The following is a 22827-nucleotide window of genomic DNA, read 5'->3' on the forward strand; positions in this document are numbered from 1 at the left end:
GGGCGCCATATGGAGGCATAGATGGAAAGACAGACCAGGGGTGGTAATAGATGGACAGGTGAATGAATGGACTGGAGCCTAGACAGACCAAGCCCCATATGGGGCTCACCATTAGCCGGACTGTATGGTGAGCCCCAGCATGACGAGTCTGTCAGCCACACAGCGCTGCTACACTTGGGGGTGATTCTCTCCAGTTTCCAGTAGCTATGCACTCCATCTCCCACCTCCTACCCAGGAAGTAGACTGCTGGGCCCCGTATCGAGCAGGTGTCACTACTAATTAAAGAAAAAAAGGGGCCCCATAGCACCTGCATCCCTTGCACTTTTTATAGTTTAAGCACTTCGGTGGTATGCCCAGAAATTTTCTAGGCTGACCTACGCTGCAGGAGCATGGTCTCCCGGAAAATTTCCAAGCATGCCACTGATAAACAGGTGTGTGCCAGTGGTGCCTCCAGCAGTGCACCACTGGCACACAACCATCTTGGAGCACACACACACATCGCCCCTCCTTCCCTCAACTCCCCAGGGCTCCCATGCTTCCGCTCTCCACCGGCATTCACACCTGGGGCCGCTCAAGGAAGTTCGGGGATGCCCAGGAGTTTGGGTGCCTGAACACATGCCTGAGCAGCCCTAAACCTCCCCAAGCAGCCACGAACAGCCAAAGCCAGCAGCAGCAGCCACAGAGGAGCAGGAGAAAGATAGTGGTAAGCTGCTCATATCAATCAGCTTCTAACTCATCTCACCCAATGTATAGTGACAAATGTTATTCCATAGTCTTTGCTTGCATTGCTTCTATGTATAGAATCCAAAATGTAACTTAAAAATGTTGACTGAGTGTAACTATGTGGGGTACAACGTTGGCACAATTTACTATATCGGCATGACAACATCTACAGTACATCATGCATTGTGTAGGCGCTATTGCGGCAATCCCATGGATCGCACCTCAACCCGGAAGAAAACGCCTGCGACCAGGTGTAATGAAGGACGGAATTATATTTTTTATGTTGTTTATTACATCGGGCTGTGTACCGGCAATGTGGCATAGAACAGGCTGGAGGGAAATAGCTCCAGTCCTAATGTGTACCCACCCTTACAAGTATTCTAGTTAATTTCTATCATAATGCATTCTTAATGTGTAACATAAAAAATATATAAAGCAAGTAATGAAATCCATACATTCTAAGCATACATAACATGTGGTTAATGTGTAACAATCACTTCTCAGAAGACAGCATGGCTGTTTGCAGGATATACTGAAGATAAATGATTTTAGTATGATGAGTTATTGCTGAGAAATACATGTAAATGTTATAATTAGAGGCTAATGATGTCATGGGACCCAGATTCTAGACTCCCAGATGTGTGATCACTCATCTTTTCTTAAACCATTTCTCCACTGTGCAATTAACTTAAACCAGGGTGGAGAACCACAATCCTATAATTGCTTACATGAAGTTACAGATTTGATGAAATAAACTTTGCCGATGTTTAAGATTTAAATCATAATTATATTTTTAAAAAAATATGGCAACCAGGGAGCCCGCGGGTGTCAGTGTCATAGATGGAGCGGCAGCACATGTGACAGCTGCCTGGAGCAGGAGACCCTGCCATTGTGGATCAGACAACAGCTGTGGGGGGGGGGGGTCTCTCCAGGAAACAGAGCCCAGCCACTGGGGGAGGGGGCAATAGCTGATTGTGAGGAGCGATGGGGTAGGAAGGGGTGTGCATTGAGTAGAGGATTGGTTTTGGGGGTATAAACTGGGGGTGATAGGGGCCAATGTTGGTAAAGGCATTAGCTGCACTACAGGGCGCTCCCTTCTCTACCACCACAGTTCAAAGAAAAGGAGCCGTGTAAGGTGGCCACTCGCCTTGTGTCATGTGGCCACGCCCCCTCATAGCCTACGGCGAGCACAATCAGTACCACTAAGAGAACATTTCTACTGACCACTGATGTAAGCTATGTAACTTGGGTGTGTGACAGGCAACATGGCTCACACCATGCTGTGTCGGGGGGGCTCTATGGGTCAGTAACCCTCTGACTTCTGTCCACCGCTGTGGCCCAGACGGCTGCTGTATTCTGCCTGGCTGCAGGTTAGGAGAGTTTTGTTGAGCAGTTTTTATGTTTATAAGTGCAAGGCTGATGGGGGTGACTGAGAAGTACAGGGGGGGGGGGAGAAGTTTGGATGGGGGATGGAGAGGGATTTGGTGAAACACAGCAACAGCCTGGTGAAATGTACACTGCTGGTCTTGACACTGGTTCTACATGTACAGGACACCGAGTTTTTGAAGGCAGTGGCTGATTGGCTGCACAATGTCTATACTGTGAGTATCAGAACTTTGCATTGTATATACTATCAGCTGGGCAGATGGGGAGAAGCGCAGCTGTAGCATCTCCTTACAGACCTGTATGGGAGTTCAGGGTGGGGGTATATTGATGGTGGCTGACCATATCTAGCATGTGGACAGGATAATAATCATTGCGTGAAGTGATAATTAACTAGATTACATTGAACTTCCTGCGAGCTGAAAACATAGATATCTCATGATAATTATTAATCTTGATGAATATATCCCATACTGTGAATAGTCTAGCAATGCATGTTAAGGTTTCTAGCTCGAGAGCTTCATTTGTACTGTATTTTGAGTCTCAGTCATTTTTCCAGGCACTTATTTATTAAAACTAAATATATATATGTGCTCCGCAATTCTTTCCAGAACAGCTGTGTTACTTTTTAGTTTTATCTTTAGATCCTGTTTTGGAAAACAAAGCCAATGTTTCTAACAGTTTCCGTATATCTGACCTACTCGTGCTAATAAGACATAAGATTCGCATACAAAGAATTACATACTGTAGCTAAAAGGAAAGTACAGATGAGGCCACTCTCATTGTGGCCAACGCCACGCCATCCGCAGGTTTCTGGTGGATGCGTCGTGGACGAGCGAGCATCTCACACGCTCACGCATCCATTGCAGAGAATGGGGCACGCAAGCATTAGACTCAACATATTAGGCGTTCTGATACATAATATACATTGTTCAGTTGGTGGACAGCTGTTGGGAAGAAGCTTTATGTAGTTCTGGTCGACTTCACATGGACGGACTTGTACCATCTTACTGATGGAAGCGTTTCAAACAGGTTGTGGCCAGGGTGTAGCTTATACGCCATGATTTTCCCTGTATGCTTCTTGACCATGGACAGGTTCCATGGTCCATTTTTGGGGGGAGGTCGGCCCCAACAAACTCGCCCTTGGGGTTTGTGCACATGCATGAGCGACTATACACATGCGCAGGCCCCCACCATCAGGGACTTGGACGTATTTGGACCTGTGAAAAAAGGTCAAAATTGGCCCCAAAGTACTTATATTGCTTTTTCCTGGACAGTAAAATATCTAGTAATGCATGGATAACCACTAATTACATACACAATGCAGCATCTAATTGGTTGCCTAATGACAAATGCACCCCTTTGCATTTAACACGCTGGGAAACCTATTCGATACCACAGTTTATACATACAGTATCAAGCTTAAAAAAGTCATAATGTGGAGAATGATAAATAACCAGCTCCGACCTGTCATTTTTGAAACCCAGCCGTAACATGACAGTTAGGAGCTGATTGGCTGTCTGTTGACTCTCCATGTTATCACTTTTTAAAGATTGATACATCTGGCCCTATGAGAGAAAAATAAACTATAAAACAAAAGTATTAGACAACAGCAAGAAATCTAAAAAAGCAGGGTTGATTCTAACTGGGAGTTTCCTGTAACTGGATATGCTTTTGTGCATTCACCATGCATTGCCAAAGGCTTTCAGGTGGCCTACACAAACAATGCTGCACTGACATATACACTATGTGGAAGAAAGTCATTGGACACCCTGGTTTAACTCTGAAATAATGGAATATTCCTGACATAGGGCCTTATTCGAGTTCACTCTTTCAGACAAAATCCTTCTTAGATGGACAAAACCATGTGCACTGCAGGGGGGCAGATGTAACTTGTGCAGAGAGAATTAGATTTGGGTGGGGTTTTACTTCAAAGTGAGATCTATATTGCAGTGTTAAAATAAAGCAGCCCGTATTTACCCTGCAAAGAATCACCAAAAAATCACCAAATCTATTTCCATCTGTACATGTTACACCTGCCCCCCTGCAGTGCACATGGTTTTGTCCATCTAAGAAGGATTTTGTCAGAAAGAGTGAACTCGAATAAGGCCCAAAGTGAATATGGACTCTTCCTACATGTATAAATATGGAAGCAAGTGTTGTAGCAAATCATTTGCTGATAAAATGACAGACAGGAAACGTACTCGGTTATCATGGTCGAGCTGCGGCTCACAAGCCTCTGATCACAAAAACCAATACACGACAGAGACTTCGTTGGTGTAAGGAGCGGAAAAACTGGACGGTGGAGCAATGGAGAAAAGTCCTATGGAGTGATGAATTACATTGTTAGGATCAGACGGCAAAGTGTGGGTATAGCGATTGCCTGGAGAACGTCTGTTACAATTTGGAGGTGGAGGCATCATGTTCTGGGGTTGTTTCTGCTGACATGGCATGGGCCCACTCGTACAGGTGCATGGGAACATGACATCGGCGACCTGTTACCTACGTTACCTACGTCGTGGAGTTTCTATGGGAACGACGATTGTGTGTTCCAGGACGACAATGCGACGTGTCATGTATCGAGGGCTACAATGGAGTGGTATGACGAAAATCACGTCACCCGACAAGCGCGGCCTGCGCAAAGCCCTGATTTGAACCCCACAGAACATCTGTGGGACGAACTTGAGCGCAGGTTGCAGTCGCGACCGCCTCGCCCTTCTACACTATCACAGTTGGTGACTGTACTGCAGGAGGAATGGCACAATATCCCACTATGTGTGCTACACAAACTTGTGGAAAGTTTACCATGACGAGTAGCTGCTGCTATTTCTGCAAAAGGTGGACCTACAGATGGAGCTCGACCCATCTTTGCAGGGGATGGCGTTTCTAACGCCAGCCCCGCCATGCCCGCCGGGGGGCGCGCGCACACGAGATGCTCGCACGCCCCCTGGCAACGCAGCCTGCCTCCGGTCCCCGCCATCACCGCAGATACCCCTCGCTGCCCCCCTAACCCTGCCCGTCTCCCTGATCAGAGATGGGCAGGGACAAGCAGCGTCCCTGCCGAGAGACAGGGACGTGCGGGCGCGTGAGACGCTCACGCGTCCCAGTTCAGTGTAGCCCCTGTCCGCCGGCGCCCGTCAGCGGGGAGGGCTGAACAGGCTTAATTCATTTACTATTTGGAAAAAAAAATTTTTTACTGCAAAGGTGAATATTGCGTATAGCAGGGGTCTTCAACCCATGGCCCGCGGGCCACGAGTGGCCCGCCGACTTGTTTTTACTGGCCCGCCAGTCAAAAGATTCTTGCTGTATGAAAAAAAAAAATCCTTCCGCGCTGTCCTCTTAGCAGAGGGACGCAGCGGAGGATGCTGCTGGGTGACGTTGAGGCTGGGGTGGGCGGGACTGTGTGCAGACATGCGCATTGTCTACTTCCTGATGCCGCGCACATGTCCCGCCCGCGCCCTTCCAGACAGCCGGAAGGAGACTGACTGACAACTGCCGCCAGCCGCGCACTGCACTGCATTGCACCTCAGCACCTGTCCCTTCTTAGCAGCAAAGACAGACGCTGACACCGCCATTAGCAGCAGCAGCCCTCTGCAAGGGACACTGAGGCAGGTGCCTCAGGAGAGGGTGAGCTGTCTGTTTTTAGAATTGTTTTGTTGAAGGTGGGGGTGGGGGTGAGGTGAGCTGGCTAGGGTGAGGGTGAGGTGAGCTGGCTAGGGTGAGGGTGAGCTGGCTTAGAAGGCTGCATTTAGAAATGTTTTGGGGGGGGGTGTGAGGTGACCTGGTTGCATTTAGAAATCTTTTGGGGGTGCTGACTATGGGGGAGGGGGGCTGGCAGTGCAATGTGGCCCTGTGTATGGGGAGAGTGCTGACTATGGGGGAGGGGGGGCTGGCAGTGCAATGTGGCCCTGTGTATGGGAGGGTGCTGACTATGGGGGAGGGGGGCTGGCAGTGCAATGTGGTGCTGACTAAGGGAGGGCTGGCATGCTGTGCAATGCAGTGCTGACTATGGAGGGCAATACTAGGACATTTTGTGAGGGACACTACTGGTGGCATTTTATGAAGGACACTACTGGTGGCATTTTGTGAGAGGCACTGCTGGGGGCATCATATGCATAAGCAGGAGTATTGGGGGCCTTATAGTGCAAGGTGCAATGGGCATCATGGTGCGAGGCATGATGTGCAATGGGCATCACAGTGTGTGGCATAATGTGCAATTTCCTGCTAGTTCACACTCTTATAATTAGACCACGCCCCTTATAATTAGGCCTACGGCGCGCGCAATTTCTTAAATACCAAGTTATGTATGGGGGGCTGCATTTTTATTCTGTTTGCACTGGGACCCTAATTGTTTAGAAATAACCCTGGTGCTGACTATATATTGGGGGCAGGGTTTATGTGTATGGGCAGCTGTGCCAACTATCTATGCGGGGGCTGTGCTGTCTATCTATTAAGAGCTGTGCTAAATACCACAGTAGAGCTTAGTGGCCCTCGGGCATCGTTGAATTTTTTAATGTGGCCCACACTGTCTTAAAGGTTGAAGACCCCTGGTGTATAGGGTTGCCAATCCCGGAGCATTTTTTCAATCCCGGAATTCGGGATTGAAAAATGCCCGATCCCGGGATTGGCTTCCCTGATTAAAAAACCCTCCCCGGCCGCCCCGCATATTTACTTACATGTGCTGTGCGGTGCGGCCAGGAGGGTGGGCGGTGAAGCGGGGAGGGTGGGCGGCTGATTGATGCCGGTAGGCGGGCGGGTGAGCAGCCGGGAGGCGGTGGTGAGCAGCCGGGAGGCGGACGGTGAGCAGTCGGGAGGCGGGCGGTGAGCAGCCAGCAGCAGGAGGCGGGCGGTGTAGGCAGCATCCAGGAGCCGGTCGGGGTGTCATGCTGGTCTGGACGCGTCTGTGCAGCTGCTTGGCCTGCGCAGCGTGACCTCTGGCCTCGTCACGCTGCGCAGAGCCATACTGCCGGCTAAGGGAGAAGCCGGGCAGTGTCTGAGCACACGCTCAGACGCTGCCCGGCATTAGACTGCGCATGCGCAGTCTAATCCCGAAAATCCCGGGATTGGAAACTCCAATCCCGGGATTGAAATCCCGGCGTTTTAGGGGCCAAATCCCGGGATCCCGCCAATCCCGATCCCGGGATTGGCCACCCTAATTGCGTAGCTGCCAAAAAACTATATGATTTTGCCACGACAGTCCCAGGTTATCACATTTGGAAGATGTGTGACATAATAAAGGGGATGGGTCTTCATCAAAAATTGGTTGTGGTTTGAGTTGAATAAGCATGCTTTGGATGGCCTGATGGGGAAATTGGGAGATTTGGCAGATAGTACAGTGTTTCCCAATTTCAATAATGGACCCCTAACAGTGCATGTTTTACAGATCTCTTCAGAATTGAAGTGAGATAATTAGCTCTGTGGATCTTTTAAAATGTGTCACCAGTAATACATACACATGTGTACAGTACCTGTATGCTGTTACTACTGTATATAAAAGACAGAGTATAACATTTAGAGTTAGGCGTACAGCAGTGGGCACTTTTTGTGTTTCGTGATTCGGCTTTTGGGTCTGTATCTCCGGCCCTGTTTTGGGTATGGATGTGTTCCAAAACACCGCCCTGCCGTATTTTGTGTTTTGGATCTGCGAAAAACACAGAAAAACACAGAATTTTGTGTATTATTTTGCTCCTACACTTCTATTTTAACCTCAATAACATTAATTTCCATTAATTTCGTCTATCCTGAACACCTCACATCTCAGTGTCTTGTTTTGATGCCAAAAGGTTGTACCGAGGTAGCTGGATGACTATGCTAAGCGACGTAAGTGGGTGGCACAAACACATGGCCCATCTAGGAGTAGCACTGCAGCGGGAGACAGGATGGCAGTTTTAAAAACTGTGCCAAAAAATTATGCACCAGTAATATATCTGGACTGGAATTATGCACCAGTAGTATATCTGGACTGGAATTATGCACCAGTAATATATCTGGACTGGAATTATGCAGAAGTATCATTGGACAGGACCTTAACGGCAGTATCACTGGACCTTAATGAAAGTACCACTGGACTGGACTTATGCAGCAATATCACAGGACTGGATTTATGCAGCAGTACCAATGGACTTTAACGGCAGTACCATTGGACTGGACTATACAGCACTTTCACTGGGCTGGGCGTATGCCGCAGCACTATCACTGGGCTAGACTATATACAGCACATTAATTGGGCTAGACTATTTACAACACTATCTCTGGACTGGACGGCGGGGTGGCAGGCGGGCAGGCAGGCAGGACCCGCTGCCCCTCCACTCTCTGTGTCCATGAGTGAAGATGGCGTCCGGTCGGCCGCCCCTTTGAAGGTTATAGATATAGCGAGATCCGACAGCAGGATCTCGTGAAGTCCGGAGACTCGCACTCAGCATCTGGGTGGGAATTCCCAAAAAGGCTTGGAAAATGGTTTGGATTGGGGGGGTGTCCGGATACCCCCAATCCGAACTCGCACATGCCTAGTGTACAGTATGCTATTTTAATTAACCAGAGCAAAAAACAAGGTATATGCAGGGAACTGCTATACTATGTGCTTTAGCATGTCAGTCACACATCTGGACAGATATGTTTTTAGAGTGATATCATCTAATCTAATTGAAGAAGCCAACAAAGTATTTTAGTTACAATGTGCTGGCTTCCAGTAAAGACTGAGATATGTGTCTTGGCATGCGAGTTCCAGAAGCACTGTAAGAAAGACATTTTAAGCTACTTCTGAAACTAAAGAATATAACACATTTTTGCATAATACTGTATGGTCTGTTTTACTGTACATATAGGGCAATTCTGCATTCTGTCTTGTATTAATGGATATTAGGATTGTATAACTGTGTGTCTTGCATGAGTAATTCGGGATGAGGATAACATCCCAGCGGTCAGGATGCTGGAGTTCAGTATACCGATACCGACTTCCCTCACATGACCGGCGCCTCAACTCTAAATACATCAGGATCCCAATGGCGGAATCCCGATCGGTAAGTATGCCGGGCTAGCTAGTGGGTGCTCAGGGAAGGGGGAGACCTAGGGTTAGTTTGCAAGGAGGGGAAAGTTCAAATTAGGCTGCAGGGAGGGGGCTAGGTATAGGCACCTACAAGGGGGGTTAGGCTACGGGGTGGGCGGGCTAGATTTAGGCATGGGGGGTGCTGGGGTTTGGCACTAGCGGGATGGTTAGGGAAGCGGTATAGATACTGTATTTGGTATATATCCAGTCTTATCAGTCATCTGTAGCATGCTTTGCAACCTCTCATAATCCAAGCTATAAGAAGCCAGAGCACACAATTCCGTATGTACATAATGTGCCAAAATAACTACAGCGTCACACCTGAGAAACCTGACAGCCTAACTTTGGCATATGTCTTATAAAAGCTTGAGAAGCAAACGTTTCTATGTGTCCTAACCAGGAAAACTAGACCCAGGTAGATTCAGTGGGGTTTATTTAAAATAGGAGTTCTATGGAGGATGGGATGTTGCTACAGGCAACCAATCAGATACTATCTATTATATTCTAGAATGTGCTAAAAAAATAAGAAGATTGTTATTGGTTGCCAAAAGCAACATCTTCAATAAAAAAAAAGTGTATCAGTATACAGCTGAGAAGTTATGCTCCATTAATATATAACTTAAACCCTATTACGCCAACCCTGCATGCAGGGGCAATTGGGAATTTCCATAACAAATATAGGACTTCTATGGCAGAGGTGCAGGGGCGGATTGGGAATTGAAAGCAGCCCGGGAAATAATTTAAAGCAGCCCTAGGGGGGGGAGTGATACCTTTTGCGCGCCGGAGGCGCGCACAAATTTTTAGGGGGCATGGCCTATTTATATGGGGTGTGGCCTATTTCAACGAGGTCACTCCCCATTTTTGCCGCTGTGGGGGCATGGCTAGTAGCTCACCCACAGCCCACCCATTGACCCGCCCCTTGAACCGCCTTATTTTTTATTTTATTTTTTACATTTGCTTCAAATCTATTCTTGATTTCGCACACGGTAATACCACATACATGTTACGTCACACACACTGTAATGCCCATTACACGTTATGCCACACACTGATGCCCATCATACATTATGGCACACACCGTGATGCCCATTACATGTTACTCCAAAAGACGCGCACCAAAAATTTGCCCCATAATGCATATTACACGTCACGCATCCATATTATACCACATGCCATAGTGCCTATTACACATTATGCAAGGGCTCAACAATTTTTCATAAAAGGAGAACAACAGTGACAGTGCGCACCAGAGGCCATGATGCCCATTACCAGTTATGGTATGCCAGGGCTCAAAAATTTACACCATAATGCTTGCTACACGTCACACAACCCCCCCCCATCCAACACACACATACTATATACACACACGCACATCCCCCCACAAATATGTTTATGCACACATCCCCCCACACATATACTGTATATGATCACACACACACTGTATACGCACACATCCCTCCCACACACACTGCATATGAACACCCCACACACATATACTGTATATGAACCCCCCTACACACACACACACACACTGTATAAATATGTACACATCCCCCCCCCACACACACACACACATAATGTATATGAACCCCCCTACACACACATACTATATACACACATATATATACTGTATATGAGCACACACACACACTGTATATGCACACATCCCCCCGCACACACACTGCATATGAACACCCCACACACATATACTGTATATGAACCCCCCTACACACACACACACACACACACACACACTGTATAAATATGTACACATCCCCCCCCCCACACACACACACACATAATGTATATGAACCCCCCTACACACACATACTATATATATACACACATATATATACTGTATATGATCACACACACACTGTATATGCACACATCCCCCCGCACACACACTGCATATGAACACCCCACACACATATACTGTATATGAACCCCCCTACACACACACACTGTATAAATATGTACACATCCCCCCCCCCCCACACACACACACACATAATGTATATGAACCCCCCTACACACACACATCCCCCCCAACACACACACATACACACTGCATAGGAACATCTTTCTCCTCCCTCCCCCTGAAAAATAATACCCGCACATGTCTCACATTCTGTTCGCCTCCAAGATATATGGCTCGGCGGCTCCCTGCTGTGATCTCTTGGGGGCGGCAGGGCCAGGCTGTGGACATGGTGCGTGGTGTCACTGGCGTGGGTAATGAAGCCACGCCCACAGCCCTATCCCGCGGTGGCTCTGTATTAGCGCGGCGCCTTCTGTCAGCAGTCCGCACGGCACAGCAGAATCCAGCTGTGCCTGTGAAGGGTGTGCGGTGCGGCAGCGCAGTGCTGGCAGCTTAGTGAGCTGGCCGGAAGCACTGCTGCCGGCCGGACTGACGACCTCTCAGTAACCAGGCCGGCCGGCAGTCATGACCAGCCGGCCCGACAGAGGGTGGATTGGGCCGGCCCAGCGGGATTTCTCCCGGTATCCCGGTGGCCCAATCCGCCCCTGCAGAGGTGTGTGTGTTTTATTAATGAGAATGATGTGATTATATTACAAAGTCTATGCTGTCAGAAATGGCAATGTAGCGGAGATATCTGCTTTGATCCCGCTATAGTACATTTGGGGGATCCTTAATATTTGTGTATCCAGCACAGATTATTTGAAAAATAGGCTTCTGGCCTGTATGTGTGGATTTATTTTTGTTTTATCCCTTAATATGGAACACAAACTTACAGTACATATACAATATGGGATAAATACGGATGACTGGCAGTTGGGGTGGAGGGAATCCCAACAGCGCTCAGCTAAGTATACTTACCTTCTCTCTACTCCCCCTAAACCTAACTCTTTCTCTGCGCAGCCTAACCCTAAAAACCTTCCTTCCACAGCTTGACCCTAAACCCTACCTGCTAGTGCCCACCCCTAACCCACATAACCACCTGCTTAAACCGAACCCCCTGCATCCTAACCCTAACCCCCCTTCTAATTACCTAACACTCCTTCCCTGCAGCTTACCCTTAACACCCCCCCCCCACCCCCCGCATCCTTACCCTAAATGCCCCCTAGTGCACAAAACCCTAAGCCCCACCTTTCCCTGGCCTGAACCTTCATGCCAGCAGTCAAGATTCCGGTACCGGCATCCTTAGTGATATCGGGATTCCAGTGCCAGTTTCTATGCGGTAGTCGTGATGCCAGCATAGGTATAGTGAACACCGGCATCCCGACACATCAATTCCTATAAAATTCCTTGTACTGTATCTTAAAATCTAATCAAGTACATAGTGAATTTGTGTTTTCATGTATTATTTTTATACTACAAGACGTGTGTAAGCAGCATGAACCTATTTCAGCCTTGTGTTTATATGGCAGTGAAGCAATTGGAAAAACACCAGCTGGGGATGAAAATAAAAGACCTAGACCAGGATATGGGGACTTTGTCCAGCTTTCTATGAAGTCAAAGCCAGATGCTGTATATAAAGTTATAAACCATGTTATAAATTGCCAAAAAGAGCTGGAAGCAGAGTAGAAGAAGGAAGCTTTCTCTACAGCACTCAGACATTCACAGAATTCTATTATGCTTCAAAGCAAGCTGAGCTTAGGTGGCAAGGGTATGGTGTTTAAACCAGCAGACTGTATTCTGTATCATCTGATCATGTAGCCATACGCTTTGGGGAACGTATATGTAGGTGGTGCATTATACTGTATGTACATTAGACATGTAACCGGTCACTTATTAATGTGCTGTAATGGAGGGCCATCTGAACAGCATTGTAGGCCCTTGGCAAAACAATGCACTGGGATTCCTATATACCCATCCAAGGTTACATGTTACCGCTTGTGGTCCTGCACTGCATCTCCACATGCTTCCACAAAGTGCATGGCTGCCAGAACTCTGATTGGTTGATAGTTCCAGCCATCCACCAATCAGCATGATGGTGTCATTCATTGTCTGGCTGCAGACTGGGAAGCAGGTAAAGAATGCCTCCTCACTTCTAGTTGTGGGCCCACCATCCAACATTGTTCAAAGGCCCTGTAACAGTTCTCTTTACCACAGTCATTGGTTATTGACAGTGGCGTAAGTTTGTCCCAGTTGCCCGGAGGCAAGATATATATTGCCCCACCGCTCACACACACAACCTGAAATATCTATCTATCTATCTATCTATCTTTGTAGTGAGAACACATGTATTTTAGAATTACACAGAAGTGATATTGATGGCTTTCAATTAACTAATTTAAACTTGCAGGGGAGGAGAGGTGCCCCCTTGGGAGCAGGAGCCCGGCGGCAGATGACTCCATTGCCTCCCAGAGTTCTGCCTCTGGTTATTGAGATGATGTAATAGTAGTTGGCCAGAGCTCCTATAGTTGATATATATCTTATCAGGGCATTTTTTCATGATGGTTCTCTGAATATCAACATGGGTGTATTAAGAGAGGAGGAGGGCCTACGTGCAATCGCTGTCCGAGCCTTCTCCTTCCTAGTTGTCAAGTACAATAGTGATCTCTAGTGGACTGTGTGCCAGAATCTACTACGCATGTGTACTGTAGGTCTTCAGGGGGAGATGGTGCAGTGGCCACTTTGCCCAGCATTCCCTACTGAACTCTCTTCACTCCCTATAGATAAGTCACTGGGGTGTATTCAATGCTTTTTGCGAGCTGTGACAGTGTTTCTTTCTTGCAGCCATTGCAAGGTCAGTATTCAACTGACCCCCTGCACATGCCGTTTTCCCCTCGCTAGGTTTTTGGAGCGAGGGGTAAACGGCATATGCGGCCGCTAAAACAGCGAGGCTCGCGGCTAAATGCAGCAGGCTCCCTGCATTAGTTGCAAGCCTTTTGTTTGGGGGAATCTTCGCCTTCCTCTGGCAGCGAGGATTTCCCCGGCACGTTCAATACGGTGAGCTGCCGACGTGGGGGTTAAATGGCAAGGATCACTTGTTAACCCCCTTGCTGGTCACATTGAATACCCCCCATTGTGTACTGTATGCTGCACTGACTTTTTTCTATAATTTTTCATTCTTCCAACTAGTTCCAGAAACAGAAATTGGTGAAATCATTCCTGACCTCTGGATTGCCCTCCCTAATTTTATTAGAATTTCATCCAGCCTGCATACTGTACATGCTCTTTTTCTTTCTAGCTTACAACAGCTTCTCCTAACTACCTTATGCAATGCGTGGTCTCCTCCCTGCTGTGTCCATCCAAGTACCCTATAGAATGTAAGATCATATGAGCAGGGCTTTCTCCCCTTTGTCATCCCTATATGATTATGCTAACTGTACAGTTCGCACCGCTGTGTGTCTTTTCAAGCCCGCACGCAGGGACGTCCATATATGGAGAGATTGTGAAAAGAGATTGTGAACGTGGCACCTAGAAGCGTGGCTGTGTACTGCTACATCTGAGAGGAATCTTTTAAAATGACTTATATACAAATGTAGATGAGCCCCAAAGAATTGAGTAAGAGCTAGTATACTTGGTAAAGTCCTGGGAAATGGTGCTGATGATTCAATGTCAATGTATCTATCTCTCATTCCTTTTTCCCCAAAATGTAACCGTGTAATGTGGGCTAGGTGAGATGAGGGAGATTGCTAGACTAATGTGGGAGAGAGGGAGATTGCTGCTATTTCAGGTAGTCTCCTGCAGAATGCAGGAGGGTAGGCAACTATGACTATTGATATATCTGTGAATGGTGTCATTCACAGATATATCACGTCGGCTGTGCAACCTCAGTTTCGATGTCAGTCCCGACGTATTGGAGAACACGCTGCCCGATCCATCTGTAGATATATCTGCAGATCAATTGCTCTGCAGATACAGTATACTGTGTCTACCAGTTTGTACCCAGCTTAAGTTTCACATCTTAGTGTACTTTTGCTAGGAGCTTTGCTAATAGCTTTCTGGCTCATTCACATTCCAGGTGAAGGGGTGCCTATGTCATTTTCCATAAAATACTATTTTATTATATAAAAAGCAGTTTTCTAAGTGAAGGTAACCTGAGCTAAGTTTATATTGTATATCTTGGCTTGCCAGCTAGTCTGTCAAAATTCACACACAAAGTCCAAATCAGTAACATACCAAGTGTGAAGAATGTGCATGAAATGCACAGCAGAATAAGCACTATGCACCAGGAAGTTCAAGCTGAGTACAGTTTGGGGGGGATGAGGAACTGTAGAGACAGTAAATTTGAGGTGTAAAGGCCCCATACATTAGCATAGCTCTCACCATATGTCATCTTTAAAACAGTACACTCCGCGAGCGAGCGCCCGAAAAGGGGCGTGGTGTGTGAAAAGGGTGTGGCCTCATGGGGTGATGCTTCCTCAGGCCACGCCCCCGTTTTTTACCCTGTTGCAATGCTGAATAGACACTATGGGGGAAATTTACTAAAGGAAATTTGTTTAAAAAAATAGGTGTATTTGTATTTAGAAATACTATTTTTGACATTTACTATACCGAAAATACGGCTATTCGTATTGATGTGCTATCAATACGAATACGAATTGCCGTATTTTCAGGATAGTAAATGTCAAAAATAAGTGTATTTCTAAATACAAATACACCTATTTTTTACAAATTTCCTTAATAAATTTCCCCCTATGTGCATGCGCACAGCGTCTATTCCATTCAGGCATTAGTACGACTTGCCAGGGGTGGCTAGAACATGGATGTCAAGTAAAGGTCCTGATAAATGGAAAGCCTTGGTTAACTACATGGTTAAACATGAAACATATGTAATTATATTAAATCTGAAAAAACTTGGCACCGATTATTGGGTAAAAAACAATGCCCTTTGGGGCAATTATTTATTTGTATCGTAACACATTAAGGGCACTAAAACAAGAATGAGCCTTGGTAGATTGACCAAGAATAGTAGTATAAGTATTATCACAATAGAGTAATATATAAAATAAGACTAAGTACACATTTTTTATTAGATTTTTTCACAATTTATATCAATTTACCTAATGTTTTCTGATGGTAAAAAATTGAGGGATAATTTGGATTCCACAAGGAATTTAAGACACCGTACCCTGTCCGACCCAATTGCGCAATGGCTAAGGATTGGTTATACATTTTGAATAACGGCTCTAGAGGGTCCTACCGCCACAGCGATTTTTATTTTAAAAATAGTGTCTGCCTGTATTGGGTCTGAGTTGGGATACATTTATAGCCACATGTCTGTATATTAGAATGCAAAGCTGATCCCAGACTAGATAAGTATAGTACGTTATGTCTTTGTAACAGAAAAAAATGGAAAAATCTTTAATAATAAATTTCAATGAAAAAAAGTGTACTATATTGTGTCTAATAAGATAACTAAGGTGCCAATTCAGACCTGCTCTTAGTGGGCGGAATTTGGCCCCTTCCTGGGTGTTTTGGGTTTGTGCATGTGCAAACCCTGGGAGCAAACGGCTTTGGTGAGTTTCACACTCGCTGAGCCGTTTGCTACAGAGGGGGCGGGTGGTGGGCGGACACTGGGCTGGAGCAGGGGAACGCCCAGAGTTTTATTGGCATCCCCTTTTAAATGCTGGGTGTTCCCCTGAGAACGCAGCCGATGTCCGCTCAGGGCGGCCGGCTGATGTCACATGACGTCTGTGCCTGCCTCCTTGTGAAATAAAAGTCAGTTTTCACTGACTTTTATTTCTGAAGGGGGTAAAAAAATCATTTGATGGTCGGCGACCATCATACACATCTCCTCGCATGCTAGTGGGCCGTATGTTTGTTGGGTGGTGCTTACCCACTTTGTAGGCAGCGAATATATACTGCCTAGCGAGCGGGTCTGAATCGGGCCATACATTTGCATGCGTTTTCACAATAGTGCAGCTATCGCACACAACGATGTCAGTGTTTAGAATCTGGATAATAGGTCGGCAGTGTCTAGGTTGACAGCCAAATGGTTGACATGAACAAGGTCAACATAGACTAAAGGTTGACGTGCAAAAGGTCGACATAACAATTGTCAACGCATAAAAATGTTGACATGCGTTTTTCACAATTTATCATTTTAATTGTTTTTACTTTACCATCCATGCAGACTATGATTGGGTACAGTAAAATGTGCCGAGTGCAGCGGTAGTGGAGCAAGTCACCTGGCCTTTGGTATGGTGAGCAAAGAAAGCTAATTATGTGTCCATGTACTGAGGTGTCAACACTGTCACCAAAAAACTTGAATAACTCATGGCGACCTCTTCACGTGCCAAGCTTTTTCAGGCTGAACTTTGGCTTGTGTTGACCTTTTTCCAGTGTGGATCTTGTACATGTCCACCTTTCGATGTTCCCTCTGTTGGTATCGGCAAATTGACTATCACCCTGTTGACCTATGATCCATTCCCCAGTGTTTTTATTGGCTCTTTTTTTCCTGCAGCATTGAATAGGAAAGTGTATATGTGTACTGCTCTGTCTTATAAATGCCATTCTTACATTGCAGGCACAGCAGCAGTTGCGGTAGCTGGACTTCTCGCAGCTCTACGCATAACAAAGAATAAATTGTCTGACCACACAGTACTATTCCAAGGAGCAGGAGAGGTAACTAACTCTGAGATAACTTTGTAACAGACCTTATCATTTTTCAATGTAAATGCCAGATACTTTACCTACCTCCACTATGCATCACCACCTCCTCTTTATGCAAACTGCATTACTGGCTCCCATTCACTACAGTAAACTCCCGACCCTCATATATCACTCCACTGCCTTTATAGCTTCACTCCCTCCTACATGGCCAACTTCATTCATGTCCAAACTCCATCCCAACTGTCTTCACTCATCACCGGCACACACCTCTGATCTGGTCACCTCCTCTCTCTCCAGATCCAAGATTTCTCTTATGCTGCTCCAATACTCTCTGCCAGCCTCCACACCTTTAAACAAGCCCTTAAGATGGAAAGACTAACCTCTTAATAAGAGAGCCTACTGTATAAGCACTTTTCAGAATATATTACATCCAAAATAGTCTATATCCCTCCTGATTACACACCTCTCTCTGATTGTAATGGATAATTATTTATTGATTGACAGTTTCTTATATAGCGCAGCAGATTCCGTTTCGCTTTACAATAGTAAACAGAGATAAAACAAACTGGGTAACAACAGACAGACTTGGAGGCTAGAGGGCCCTGCTGCAAGCTTACAATCTATAGGGATATAGGAGGGAAACATAAGGAAATGCATAGCTACATAGGTCATGAAGGGAAGCTATATAATTTGTATATATAACCGGTACTTGTGGAGTATCACGGCTCCCACGACCTTCATCGTATGTTGATTGTATGCTAAAAATCGCATCACATCGCATGCGATCAAATCGCATGCGATGCGATCGCACCCGATTTAGCACTGAAATGCATCAGAATGCATTGAAATGTGTATTAAACTTGTGAAATGCCCCCAAATGCCATTTTTCATAGTGCACCACCCCCACTATCAACGTGAACCCGAAGCATGGCGAGCGCAGCGAGCCCGCGAGGGGCGGCGGTACGCGTCCTACGACCTTTTTATACCCCCACTATCCACGTCGGCGTGGAGTTGAGAATAGAACAGTGTGGCGAGCGCAGCGAGCCACCGAGCCCGAAGCGTGGCGAGCGCAGCGAGCCCCGCGAGGGGACGCGGATACCTTCACAGCTATACGCGTCCCCTCGCGGGCTTCACAGGTATCCGCGTCCCCTCGCCACGCTTCGGGCTCGGTGGCTCGCTGCGCTCGCCACACTATTCTATTTTCAACTCCACCCCGACGTGGATAGTGGGGGTATGTTTTATCTCTGTTTAGCTCAAAAATCGTATGGCATCCAATGCGATCGCATACGATTTTTGAGCTAAAATGCTCAAAAATCGGTAAAAATCGTATCGCATCGTATGCCATCGTATGCCATCGTATGCCACTACATATGGCATACGATGCCATACGATGGTGATGCGATGGCATATGATTTTTGCGCAAAAATGCTCAAAAATCGGTAAAACATCGTATCGCATCGTATGCCATCGTATGCCACTACATATGGCATACGATGCCATACGATGGGAGCCGTGATACTCCACAAGTACCATATAGCTTACTAGATTGTAAGCTCCTCCGAGTAGGGCCCTCTTTCCTCCTGTTGTCAAAGCCCACTTCTCTTCACATTTCACTCACAGCTCTCATATACTCCAACACTCAGGGCCTTATTCTGGTCGATGCGTAATTTTCCGAATTCTTTCAGATGGCGTTTTTTAGCCGTCTGTGCATGCGTGGGCAACGCTATGCGCATGTGCCACGCAAGGTCCCTGTACTCGTTCTCACTAATACCGTACAGAAATGTGCACCGCATTCACTCTGGAAATATGGGCGTAATAGGGGCGTCATTCGGAACTACACAGGGGCGTAGTTTCAAAGTGGGCTAAACTGGGCGTAAACATGGGCGTACACGAGGGAGTGCACTAATTCTGGTAGGCGTGCATTCGGACAGCATAGAGTACAAAGAGGAAAAGAGTGTCCTTTTGTGGGTGCACCACAGAGAAAAAAATCATACAGTGCATTCGGACAGCACACCGACTGCACACGAACAAAAAAGTAGGAAATATGCTTCATAATTTATTTATTATTTATTTATTAGCAGTTTCTTATATAGCGCACACAGATTCCGCAGCGCTTTACAGAGAATATTTGACCATTCACATCAGTCCCTGCCCTAGTGGAGCTTACAATCTATATTCCCTACCACATGTACACGCACACACAGACATTCTAGGGTTAAATTTGTTGGGAGCCAAATTAGCCTAGCAGTATATTTTTGGATTGTGGGAGGAAACCGGAGTACCCGGAGGAAACCCACGCAAGTACGGGGAGAATATACAAACTCCGCACAGTTAGGGCCATGGTGGGTATTGAACCCATGACCTCAGTGCTGTGAGGCAGTAATGCTAACCATTACACCATCCGTACTGCGGACACCACTCGGTCATGCGCTAGGCATTCGGAACGCCCAATCAGTACGGGCGCACCTGAACCAATGTCAGCTGAACACAATACAATCCACTCCTTTACTCAATACTCATTAATTACACTCTTGTCAATGCTTCAATTGGAACTATTGCAGCTTAAATGGACCATTACAAAACACACAAATATATGCTGAAAGCACGGCTGCATTTGTTACACACATTTACACTGCAAGCAATGGACAGAACTTACTATCACTAATATAAATATACATGTCACTTTTACATTCACCAATAACATCGGTGCGTACGGGCAGGTTCCCGTCCGTTCTGACGCGGTAAGACCGTGCAAACGCTGTAAGATTTGGATGTCATCCGTAAACCTGCCCTGTTCTTCTAGTGTGAGTCCGTCCGTATGCGGAGGTCCGGTGGGCGTTTGTTCGGACGATGTCCGCAAAGCGTGGCGTGCGGACCGCTCCGAAAGATTTCGGAAATGTACGCACCAACCAGAATAACCTCCTCAGTGACCATCTTTGTCTGCATACTCATCTCCATCATTGGCCTCAAGCCTCTAGTTGTATGTTTATTGAGTCCTCACTACTTACATTTAAGCTGTAATGTGTATTGATCTGTGACGCTCTTTATTTGTACTGTATTTTTGTTATTTATTCAATGTTATGCCAAGCTTTGTCTCCCTGTATTGTTCCTTTGTACGGCGCTGCGAAACACTTGTGGCGCCTTATAAATAAAATTATAATAATAATAATAGGTACTCTTTACTTAGAACGGCGCCCACGATTTTGATCGTGGGCATAGTTAGTAAAAAATCACGGGCATTGAATGCACTTAAAAATCGGGTGCGATTCGACCGACGCGATGCCTGCGATTTCCCATAGGGAACAATGTTAAATGTCTCAATTGACCCGATTTTCCTGTTCAATGCCTCAATTGACCCGATTTTTCCATAGGAAACAATGTTAAATGGCCCACAGAGGCCAAATAGGCACCCTGAAGTGTGAAATGGCCCCCACAATTGTTAACGCCACCCCACGATCAACGTGAACCCGAAGCGTGGCGAGCGCAGCGAGCCCGCGAGGGGCGGCGGTACGCGTCCTACGACCTTTTCATACCCCCACTATCCACGTAGGCGTGGAGTTGAGAATAGAAAGTGTGGCGAGCGCAGCGAGCCACCGAGCCCGAAGCGTGGCGAGCGCAGCGAGCTCCGCGAGGGGACGTGGACAGCTGTGAAGCCCGCGAAGGGACGCGGATACCTGTGAAGGTATCCGCGTCCCCTCGCCACGCTTCGGGCTGTAATAATGAATGGGAAAGTCCTGTAATAATGAATGGGAGCTGGTGATCCGTGCAGAAGCGAGATGCAGATCATGTGCAGAGCCGAGTGGTCGAGATGGGAGATATTTTGAGATAGGTAAAGAGATATAAGCAGTATGGTTAATAGCTTTATATGCTAGCAATACGGTAAACAGGTAACCAATGGAGGCACTGGCAGAGCAGATCAGCAGACGATGAGCATCTTGCTAGGAAGATCAGCCTAGCAGCAGCATTTAAAATGGATTGCAGTGGCGAGAGTCTGTTCTTGGGAAGACCAGTTAGGAGACTAATGCAATAATCAATGCGGGATATAATGAGTGCATGGATAAGAGATTTATTAGTGTCTTGTGTGAGATAGGGTTGTATTTGGATATGTTTTTTTAGATGCATGTAAAATGATTTGGTGACAGATTTAATGTGGAAACAAAGGACAGTTCAGAGTCGAGGATGACGCCTATGCAGCGTGCTTGACGGGTAGGGTAGATGGAAATATAAGTAAGCAGGGTCTTCTTCCCTTGTTTTCTCCTCCTAGCACTGTCCCTACAATGCATATACCTGTGTTCCGCTCTCTCGCACCAGTGACTGTGTGTCTGCCCACTTCTTGGGTACAGACTGACTTCCTGCAATCTCAGCCTCTAGCTGCAATTTGTCATTACTTGTGCCAGTTATAGGTGCATCGGCCATACTCTTCACTTCCTCCATAATTGACTCTGCCTTTGGTTGTATCATTTCATAGGCGTGTGCATGTGGTGTGCAGGATGTACACCCACACGCCACTTAGATAGCCGAAACCTCAATTATCATTAACTGTATCGGGATTGGCACAAATTCAGGCCATGTACCTGAGGGCTGGCAACAGAGGCTGTAATGTCGGGAGATGCTCCAAACTAGTGCTGCAACATTGCCAGCCGGCCCAAACACTGCACACCTTTTACCCATATAATTATACTTACAGTTCTATTAGCCTGGCACTGGCTGCAGCAATCACTGGCCACTGTGGCCATGTTCCCAGTGATCTACACATGTGCAGCAGGGATGTTCCTGGGAACAAAGCATGAGTTCCATGTTCCTGGAGACTTGCAAATTTTCAATAGACTCTGGAACAAAGCTAGAAGTTTAGTTCACTTTATGTCTGAACCAGTCCCATGTCTTTTTTGTATTCTAGAGTAAGGGGTTATTCTGTATGTGTGGGGATTTATGGATCGTGGAGATTTAGGATATAAATTATATCTGTATGTGTGGGGATTTATGGATCGTGGAGATTTAGGATATAAATTATACTGCGCCCCCCCCCCCCCCCCCCCAAATAATTCTCTTTCCAAAGTGGTTAGCATAATTATCCTGTTCAGAGACCCAATCCAAAATATAGCTTACCATTGCAGCCTTATTATAGTACTAAATATCAGGATATCCCACCCCA

General features: G+C 46.5%; 1 protein-coding gene across 2 annotated transcripts in view; it reads left to right on the top strand.

Moving 5' to 3' along the window:
• Positions 1-22827, top strand: part of ME1 (malic enzyme 1) — a 281949-nt gene that overhangs the window by 220354 nt on the left and 38768 nt on the right. For both annotated transcript variants that reach the window (XM_083177132.1, XM_083177131.1), the window contains exon 8: positions 17590-17687. In XM_083177132.1, the coding sequence (XP_083033258.1) occupies positions 17590-17687 (98 nt within the window). The remainder of the gene's footprint in view (positions 1-17589; positions 17688-22827) is intronic.

The sequence above is a fragment of the Crinia signifera genome, chromosome 3, assembly GCF_055691185.1.
Source record: "Crinia signifera chromosome 3, ASM5569118v1, whole genome shotgun sequence".
In the NCBI taxonomy this organism is placed as follows: Eukaryota; Metazoa; Chordata; class Amphibia; order Anura; family Myobatrachidae; genus Crinia; species Crinia signifera.